Source organism: Cyrtonyx montezumae, unplaced genomic scaffold (genome assembly GCF_038088225.1).
Source record: "Cyrtonyx montezumae isolate F1298 unplaced genomic scaffold, pur_monq_1.0 scaffold_4, whole genome shotgun sequence".
Lineage (NCBI taxonomy): Eukaryota > Metazoa > Chordata > Aves > Galliformes > Odontophoridae > Cyrtonyx > Cyrtonyx montezumae.
This window is the reverse complement of record NW_027072045.1, coordinates 19,060,706-19,070,220: the sequence shown is the minus strand read 5'-3', so window position 1 is coordinate 19,070,220 and position 9,515 is coordinate 19,060,706. Positions and strand designations below refer to the sequence as shown.

At 60.2% G+C, this 9,515-nt stretch overlaps 1 protein-coding gene across 1 annotated transcript in view; it reads right to left on the bottom strand.

The window, feature by feature from the left end:
• Positions 1–3,033: 3,033 nt before the first annotated feature.
• SLIT1 (slit guidance ligand 1) overlaps positions 3,034–9,515 on the bottom strand; it is a 29,618-nt gene continuing 23,136 nt past the window's right edge. Inside the window, exons 21-37 of the mRNA XM_065746541.1 lie at positions 9,110–9,242; positions 8,338–8,406; positions 8,062–8,133; positions 7,793–7,864; positions 7,576–7,647; positions 7,009–7,172; positions 6,746–6,870; positions 6,519–6,616; positions 5,941–6,080; positions 5,764–5,857; positions 5,524–5,661; positions 5,064–5,301; positions 4,860–4,990; positions 4,604–4,758; positions 4,245–4,533; positions 3,601–3,812; positions 3,034–3,528 (exon numbers count right to left, since the gene is read on the bottom strand). Of these exons, the coding sequence (XP_065602613.1) occupies positions 3,281–3,528; positions 3,601–3,812; positions 4,245–4,533; positions 4,604–4,758; positions 4,860–4,990; positions 5,064–5,301; positions 5,524–5,661; positions 5,764–5,857; positions 5,941–6,080; positions 6,519–6,616; positions 6,746–6,870; positions 7,009–7,172; positions 7,576–7,647; positions 7,793–7,864; positions 8,062–8,133; positions 8,338–8,406; positions 9,110–9,242 (2,450 nt within the window). The 3' untranslated portion in view covers positions 3,034–3,280. The remainder of the gene's footprint in view (positions 3,529–3,600; positions 3,813–4,244; positions 4,534–4,603; positions 4,759–4,859; positions 4,991–5,063; positions 5,302–5,523; positions 5,662–5,763; positions 5,858–5,940; positions 6,081–6,518; positions 6,617–6,745; positions 6,871–7,008; positions 7,173–7,575; positions 7,648–7,792; positions 7,865–8,061; positions 8,134–8,337; positions 8,407–9,109; positions 9,243–9,515) is intronic.

The following is a 9,515-nucleotide window of genomic DNA, read 5'->3' as shown; positions in this document are numbered from 1 at the left end:
TTTCTAAGTCTGTTTGTAAGAGTACCTAATTTTAAAATGAAATGTGAATATATATTATGTGTAGGTGCCATGTAAGATAGTGTTGTGCTAGGCGGCAGGATGCTAACCTACTTTTTAAGCTTATGGGGCAGGAAAAGATGTGTTTGTTCGTTTGTTTGTTTTTCTCTCTCGATTCTCACGGATTTAATATTGTAAATAGTTGGGTTTTTTATATTTATTTCGTGGGCTTTCTGTAGGTTCATGTTCCGACTGGTGGTCGGTGTGGCTGCCTGATGGTGCAGGGGGACGGGGCGGCTCTGGGTCCCGTCCCGTCGGTGTCCAAGCATTAACTCTTCATCTCATTTCTGATGATGTCGGACCCGGTCAGAGGCGGCGAGCTGGGAGGGGGGGGTGGGGGTCTCCAGGGTGGAGGCAATGCCAGCAATAAGATTTGTAGTAATAATGTCTGCTTGGGTGGTGGAGGGCTCATCCCAGTGCGGGGTGCGGGTCTCGAGGAGCTGCCCCAGGGCTGTCACAAGCAGCTGCTCTGACCCCAAGGTGCCCAAGGGGTAGCTAACCTCAGCCAAGCTGGCCCTGTCAGGTCGTTGCCTCTTTGCTTGCCCTTCTGCCATGTTTATGGGAGGGTTTGAGGTCGGTTGCCTGTTTGTGTGTGTTTTTCCTACGTGTGCGTGGCTTTTTTTCCTGGCTGTTTTTAACCCCATTTTGCTGCACGCATCCCATAACGGGACCGGCCCCACTGCTCGGTGATGGGTCCCTCATTTCAGAGCATGGGACGGGAGTGTGATGGAGGGCTCCTGAGAGCCCTTCGCCTTTGGAACTGTGGTGTGGTGAAAAAAAATAAAAAAGAAAAAGAAAAAAAAAGAAAGGAAAAGAGAAAAAAAACAACCCAACCAACCCGATACGTTCCCTGTTGTTCTTTTCAAGATGCTCAACGTTTTAATCTTAGTTCCGCCCCGATAGCAAATGTTTTCCCTTCCTCTGTGTCCGCTTTCCCGGAAAGAGTTGTGTTGCTCTGTTCATTTCCTTAGGGTGAACTTTAGGCACTGATCCGAGCGGCCCTCCTGTCCGGTACTGTATGTCGGAGCCTGACCAATGTGAACTCGGAACGGGGTGCGGGGAGCGCGGCCGCTCGCTCGGCGCCGTGCGGGGGGAAAGCGAAGCATCTGCTGTGAATCTTGTCAGAAAGGTGGAGAGGGGTTTCCATTAGATGATGTTTACATACCTCACCTGACGAACCTTTGAACGTGTATATATAAAAAAAAAAAAAAGAAATAAAATTATATTAAGTTGCTTTAAATCGATATGTATAGCTATAAGAGCTGGGTCATTTGAACTTGGGCTGTGTATCGACTCTCTCAGTGTTGACATTTTGTGAACTCTGTGCTCCTGTCGTTTAGACTCTCGAGGAAGCTGTGTTCTTGTTGCAGGTAAAGCTCCCTGACTCAGATCTGAGCTCCTCACGGACTCCCACCGCCTTGTTTTCTTTTCTCCCTCTGTTGTTGATATTCACCCGATGATGAGCTTTCTAAAGGTCCGTATTTTATTGCAGCTTATTAAACGTTTCTTTGATATCAGAGCCGCTTTGCTGTGATAAATGCAGGAGGGTGGGGCCGTGGATGGCACACGTGGGCCGTGGCCATAGGGTGCACCCAGCCCAGATCAGCCCCACAGGAACATTGGGTCCCCCACTGCCCACGCCGTCCCCACCCCGTGCCCCCTCTGCGTGTCCCCATAAAGACAATGCCGGGCCTCTGAATGAATCAATGTCGTGTTCACGTGGAGGACAACAAAGACAATATCGAACATCTCCTAAAACAACACAGCCTCTGCCGGCGGAGGGTGCCCTCCCCAGCCCAGCGCAAACCGGCGGCTGCAACAGTGACACACACACACCGCGCGGGCCAGACAAAGCCACCGTCACGTTCCTGCCCAGTAGCATCTGTAAACAAAAAGAAAACAGCGTTTGTTGACCTCGAACATAGAAAAATACTATAACAAAATGAAATACAAATATATATTAGAATCTGTAAGTATTCTGTATAAAGAGATACTTTAGCGGTTAGCTTACAGCAAGAACAGAAACACAACACAACCGAGCTCCGGCGGGGCCGGGGGCTGAATGAGAGCGTCCCACCGTGCCATGCGGCACAGGGTGCTGGTGGCACAGACGTCCCCATGGTGGTGGCATGTCCTGGGTGCGTGGGGACAGCGATGGCGCCCATCAGCCGGCTGCACCCAGCAGGATGCGGTGGAGCGCTGGTGTGATGTGATGGGGAGAGCTGCGGCCACAGCCCTGGGGGTGACATGGCGATTTGCCCCAGGTTGGCCCCGTCACCCTCGGTCCTGGGACGCCAATGGCTGGCACACAGCGTGGTGCCCCTGCTGCCCTGCCAGCACATCCCCTGGCACTGCAGTGTGGCGGAGCCGCTGCCCCAGTGTGACAGCTCTGAGTCCTGCTGGGGCCTGTGCTGGCTGCTGTGTCACCTCCGGGCTTGCCATCTTCGTCCTTCAGCTGGCCCAGCATCCACACAAACCTGTGCCCCAGAAGCCCGTCTGGGGGTGCTCCAGCACAGCCACCCCCCGCACATGGCCCAGCAGGGAGAGGGGCCACGTCCCTGTGTGCAGGGCAGGGCTGGCACTGCCCGGTGAGGCCGATCCCGGATCCATCCTGCTTGACCCAGCGTGTCCCCAGTGCAGGCGAGCTGGCACCATACACTAGCTGCGAGGGCTGCTGCAGCAGGGCCAGGGCCGTTTGGGGAGGGGTACTTGGGGGTGCTGGGAATCAGGGGTGCTGGCACGGAGCTCAGCCCTCCTGGCAGCTGTGGCACACAAGGCGCTGCAGTGCCAGGAACAGCACAGGGTGCTGGGATGGTCCCAGCTGGAGCCAGGGCGCAGAGCGGGCACACACATTCCCCTTGGCAGGGGACAAGGTGGAGAGATGAAGGGAGAGAGCAGGTGGAGGGGCAGAGCAGCTCCCACACGAGACACACTTGTGTATCTGCAAGTTCTTAAAAAAGTCCTCTATCTACACACTTTCTTTGTTTGTGGGTTTTTTTTTTCTTTTTTTTTCTTTTTTTTTTTTCTTTTTTGTTTTCCAACCCTCTAGATGCAACACATCTATCCTCCTCCAGCCCCGGTGGGCTTCTCCGAGTGGCGGGAGCTGCGCTGGGCTTCGGCAACATCCCGGCCCCTGGCTGCGGGGCAGAGCGAGCTCTTGGTGCCGGCGGATCCTCACTGCCCCCCACCCCCGGTGTCCGCAGCAGCCCCCGCGCCCCGGCGCTCAGAGGCACGGGCTGCAGCCGCACTTGCTGGGCTTCTCCACCTCCTCCACGAAGGTCGCGCCGTTGCTGCACTCGAAGGCGTATTTCCTGCGCCGTGGCCGCAGCCCGACGCAGCAGCCGGAGCCGGTGTCACCGCCGCACGCGCCCCGGCACCGCACGTAGGGCACCGGCCGCGTGGTCTGGCAGATGGCGTAGCCCCGCTGCACCTGGTGGTAGTCCCGCACCGGCTCCCCGCGGCACTCGGGCTCTGTGGGATGGTGAGGATCAGCGTGCGGTCCCCCCAGCGCTGCTGCCCCGAACCCACAGCTCTGCCGCCTACCTTGGTCACAGAGGGCCCCGCTGTAGCCGCTGTGGCACTCACATACAGGCTGGCCGCCCGGGGTGAGGTGGCAGCGGCCGTGGTGGCAGGGCAGGAGGTGGCAGGGGTCGGGCGGTGCGCTGGGCTGGTTGCACAGGGCACCCTGGTAGCCCTGGTGGCACTGGCAGCTGTAGGAGAGGGCGTCGAGGGGCAGGCAGAGCCCGTGCACGCACCTGTGGGCAGCCACGGCCATCAGGGGTCTGACGTGTGACACATCAGTGCCTGCACTGCGGTGTACCAGCACCAGCACAGTGGCGGCATGGCATGGGATGGGTCAGGCACAGTGTGGGTAAGGAGTGGACATAGGTGGGCACAGCACAGCATGGGGCGGGCATAGCTGCTGCAGCCGCAGTGGCGTGGCTCTGGCGCAGCATGGCACTGGTATGGCACAGACACCATGCGGCACTGAGCCATAGAATCGTGGAAACGTGAAGGTTGGAAAAAAACCTTCAAGTCCAACCATTAGCACATCCACTAACCATAAACCTCAGTGAGTCAGCTGTGGATGGGGCAGATGGGCTGCTATGGGGCACCAAATAGGACAGAGCCACTGCGGTGGGGCACAGCCCTTGGCGTGGGGCAGCTGGGAGGGAGGGGACACTCACTTGTGCCCCTGGCAGGGCCCGCCGCGGGGTTGGTCGCAGTGGGGTCCATCCCAGCCGGGCTCGCAGTGGCAGACGGGTCCCTGTGCGCTGGCGGGCTGGCAGATGCCGTGCAGGCAGTACAGCTTGCGGCAGGGCTCGCAGCCCGGCACCACGCCAGGCGTCATCCGCGTCTTGGTGAAGTCCTGCAGCTCATTGTTGATGTAGAGGTTGCGGATGCACCCATGGAAGCTGGTGCCATTGAGGAGCTGCCAGAGGCGGAAGGCGGCTGAGTTGACGTCCACAGGCATCCCTGAGGAGAGCGGGGCCATCAGCACAAGCCCAACTGACCCCGTGCTCCCAGTGCCATGCCAGCCCCATACCCCCGACATAGAGCGGGGCCTCGCTGTTCAGCGTGTAGTGCTTGCCCGAGTTGTCCATGGTCATGGGGCTGCCGCCATCGATGGAGAGGTTCACCATCTGGTCGAAGGTCACCAGCTCCACGGTGTGGAACTGCCCATCGTTGATGGTCTCGGCACTGGGAGGGAGGGCTGCGTCACCGGGTGCGCTCCGTCCCCCATCACATCACCGTGCCCATGCAATGGGGTTAGGGCAAAGGGGAGTGGGGATCCATGGTACCTGTATATGGCTGAGCTAGGGTGGGTGCCGGGGTCATAGCTGACCCTGACATGGCCCTGGTACAGCTCCACAGCCATGTGATCGCTGTCACCATTGTACAACAGGATGCCATTGTCCTCAGCCGTGGAGACCTACGGGTGGGAGAGGTGGGACCCTGCAGCTGGCGGCCACCCCCCATCACCCCGCATCACCCCACACCCTCACCTGCAGGGTGATGTTGGCCCGGGGCCAGTCCTGCAGGTCGGTGAACTGCAGGTACGTGTCACGGTCCACGAAGTTGACGCTCAGCAGTTTCTCACACTTGGGGCCGCCGAAGCCGGGCAGGCACTGGCAGAGGGCGCGGGAGCCCCGCTCCACGCAAGCCGCCCCGTTCTGGCACTCGGCGCGCTCGCAGAGCCCGGGCTGCCCGGCGGTGTGGGGCGGCATCTCGCACAGCTGTCCACTGCAGGGCCGAGGGTGTGCTGGGCATGGGGCAGGGGCAGCCCCCTCCCCGCCGCCCACAGCACCCACCCGCTTTGGGGTCCCCACCAGAAGCAGCATCGGAAGGAAGCGCGGATGCTGAACCCTGGGGGCCCCTCCTGGGGTCCACACTTTGGGACGTGGTGGCCAGGACCACCTCCTGCGGGATGACACCTCACCGGCCCGTTAGCCCCCCCGGTGGTACCTGTAGCCCTCGGCGCAGAGGCAGGAGTAGCCATTCACCTCATCCACGCAGCGAGCATTGTTCTGGCAACGGTGGTCCTGGCAGTCATCAAAGTCCTCGCTGCAGTTGGTCCCCACATAGCCGGGTGCGCATTCACACCTGGGGCAGCACGGGAGGGGTTACAGTCCCCACTGTGCCTCCCCCAGTGCCTACCAGCTGCCTGCAGCCCCCTGAAGGCAAAACCTGGGGACTGGGGCTCACCTGGGCCCCTGGCTGGTGGGGACACATGTGGAGCCGTGTTGGCATGGGCTGAGTTCAGTTGAGCAGAAATCTGGTGGCTGCTCACAGAAATCCCCTGTGGGACAGAAGAGGGGGTACTGGGGAGTACCCATCTGGGCACATCCCACAGCGGGATGGCAATTCCCTCACTCCAGGTACCTGCGTAGTGAGCAGGGCACAGGCAAGTGTAGTTGGTGGCACCAGGCACACAGGAGCCTCCGTTCTCACAGCTGTGCTCCTTGCAGGGATCACTGGTAGTGCGGCAGCTCGGGCCCTCGAAGCCCACTGCACACAGACACCTGTCCCAGGGTAGGAAACACCGTGTTGGGGCCATCTCCTCAAAACGTGGGCAAAGGACCGTGGTAGAGCCTGCTCCCATGCAGAGTGCTGAGGAGCACGGCCCTGCGTGCCCCTGCCCAGCACTGGTGGAGGATGCTGAGGACGCTGAGTTGCCAAGACAACGAGCTGAGAGAGGCCATTTAGTGCAGAAGGATGCACAGCCCTCCCTCCACCCACAGCCCCACTGTTATTTCCAGCTGCTAATTGCACCCTGCTTCCCAGAAATGCCTGAAGCATTCGGGGTAGCCAGGGTTGCATGGGGGTACGGTTGCATCCTGTGCTGGCTCGCACAGCCACCAGTGATGAGGGTGGATATCCCGGAGGAAGAAGACCCCAAATCCCCATTAGATGCTGCCATCCCACTGCCCAAATTCCGTGAGTCCCCCCAAACTGCTGACCTGAAGCTGTCCCTGTCCCCGTCCTGGGGCTGGCAGGTGCCCCCATTGGCACAGGGGTTTTGGGAGCAGCCATCAAGAGCCACTTCACAGTCCCTGCCCTGGGGACGGAGGGAGATGTGGCAGCAAAGGAGGAGGGGGGATACCCCAATCCCCATTCCTCCCCAGTCGCTGTGGGCAGGTAGAGCCCTGCACCGTGCACTCTGGGCTGCTCGACCCAGTGCCACTACCTTGTAGCCGACGGGGCAGGCGCAGCGGTAGGAGCCGAGCGTGTCATTGTGGCAGGTGCCCTGGTTGAGGCAGGGGCTGGAGAGGCAGGGGTTGCACTTGGCCTGGACGCTCAGGGCCGGGGGCCCTGTGGGGAAGGGTAGAAGGAAGGAAGGAGGGGTGTGGCTGTAAGCACTGGGGGGCAGCGTGGAGCAGTGGGGCCGTGTGGAGCATCTCCACACCATGCAGAGTGGGAGGCACAGAAGGGCGAATAGACAGCACTCACCTTGGCACTCAAACTTCTTGGCGGGGGTGGTGAGCAGCAGCTTGCCTTCCATGTCAGGGGGCCCGGCGCAGCGGGCAATGCCTGGCTCCTTGTAGCCCGTCTTCACCCAGCTGGAGAGCCAGCGCAGGTTGCAGCTGCAGTACAGTGGGTTGGCCCCAATGGCTCTGCGGGGCAAAAGTGGGGGCACTGAGCGTCATGGTACCCCCCCTTCTGTCTGTGTCCTGACCCTAAAGCATCCCAAGCCCAGTCCCACTGTGATGGTGGCAGAGGGGAGCGGAGAGGGCAGCACTGTGAGCGGGCACTGAGATTGGGATGGGTGTGCACTGCATTCCATTTCCTTTAGGTGATGCTTGAGGAGGCAGCAGCGGCACGAGCCGGCAGTGCTGGGCTCTGCAGGGCTCTCATTGTTGATGGATGGAGGAGTGCTAATCCTACAGCTCGCAGCAAGGGGCAGGGGTGGTGGGGATGAGGGAGACAGGAGCAACAACTGGGGACATGCCAGGAGTGGGAAGGGGAGGCAGCCTAGGGAAACCCAGGGGGTTTTGGGGTCCCCAGCCCTGGACTCACAAGTGAGACAGTGAGGTGACATCCGCAAATATGCCCTCAGGGAGGGTGGAGATGTCATTGCCATGGAGAGACCTGCAGAGGACAGAGAGCCCCATGATCCCATTGGCTCCAGGAAAGCAAGGGCAGCCTTGGGGCTGCACCCAGCCAGCTGCTGGGTTCAGAGCCCACCAGAGTGTCACTGCTGCCCCCGGTGCACAGGGGACACAGGGACACTCACAGCAGGCGCAGGGAGCGGAGGCCCTCGAAGGCCAATGGAGGGATGCACTGCAGGGAGTTGTAGCTGAGGATCCTGCACAAGGGAAAGAGGAGGCAACACAGAGGCCAGCCCAAAATGCATGCTGCCCCCCCCCCCCCATCCTATCCCCCACATCAGCTCAGGCCACAGCTTCACCCAGGTGGAGGGTCCCCTGGTCCTTGGGGTCCCCTAGGAACACCCTCCCTGAACCAGGGCAGCCTGGCTGTCACGCTCCCGGTGACAGCACTTACAGGGTGGTGAGCTGGCTCATGTTGGTGAAGGAGGAGTTGCTCAGCGAGCTGATCTTGTTGTTGCTCAGATCGCTGCAAAACACAGACACAAGGGCTGCAGCTGCACTCATCCCTTCTCGCTGCCCATCCAGCAGGGCACAGGGACACGCTGCCCGACAGCCACATTCCCACACAAAGGGGTCTGCAGGCATCCCTCCTGGGGAGGGAATGCCATGGGGACAGGCCCACACTGCCATCCCCAGACCCCGGTGGTGAGCTCTGCTCTCAGCCACTTACACCAGCTGTAGGTACTTGAAGGTGGAGAGCTGCCCTGGCACCTGGGTGAATTGGTTTCCATCCAGGTAGCTGGAAGGGGAAGGAAAGCACCTCCGGGTCAACAAGCAGCAAGATATCCCCTTTGTACACCAAAACCCCAGACTTTGTGCTGTGAGAGCACTTCCGGCATCACCTCCCTGCATCCATGGGGCTCTCGGGGACACCCTGACTGGCAGGGAGCTGCGCACGTGCCCGCCCACAGACCCTACAAGCTGGTGCCTTGGGGGCCGCTCCCCAGCAGCCTGTGTGTGTGCACAGCCAGACGTGCCGTGCTGAGAGTGTGGGTGGCCGTGTTTGCAAGGCATGTGTGAGATGGAGCTGAGGATGAGGTGAGAGGAGGGTGTGTGAGACGGCGCTGTGGTGTGAGGGGGTGGCATACATATGCATGGATGTGTACTGCATGGGCCGGCACTGGTCGCAGGCTGCTGGGGACTGCAGAGCCCTGGGGTGTGACAACAGCCCCTGCACATCACCCCTTGGGCACAGCTGTGGAATCACAGAATGGTTGTGTTGAATGGGACCTTAAAGCCCAAGCATTTCTGCCCCCTTACCAGATTGGCCCCATCCAACCCCGCCTTGGGCACCCACAGGAGTGGAGCACTGCCCTCAGGGGTGATCCCTATGTTCCCGGCCAGGACAGGGGTGAACCCCATCCCCAGGGACTCTGGGCACAGACCCCTGCCCACAAAGCAGCAGCAGGGGGAGGAGGGCAGACCCTTGGCAATGCACTCACAGCTCGGTGACATTCTTGGGGATGCCCCTGGGCAGGGCCTTGAGGTGTTTGTTGCTGCAGCGCACCACAGTGTCGAGGCAGGTGCACTCCTGAGGGCACTGGGGCCGTGGGATGCAGCTTGTCTCCTCCTGACCTGCACAGGGCACAGGAGACACAACGTCACCGGGGCACGGCTCGTTGTCCAGCAGGCACTGTGTGATGCTGGGTTTGGTGCCTTGCACTTGTGACAGGGCAGCACCCATACTTGTATCTTCTCTTGGCCCCAAAGCTGGGGTGCAGCCCTGTCTCAGCTGACACCTGGATTTGCACGCAGTTCTGTAGCTTGTGGAAATATGGGTGCATTGCATTCCATTCTATTGCTTTAGGGGTTAGGGTCAAGCTTACAGTTAGGTTTGCAATGTATTCT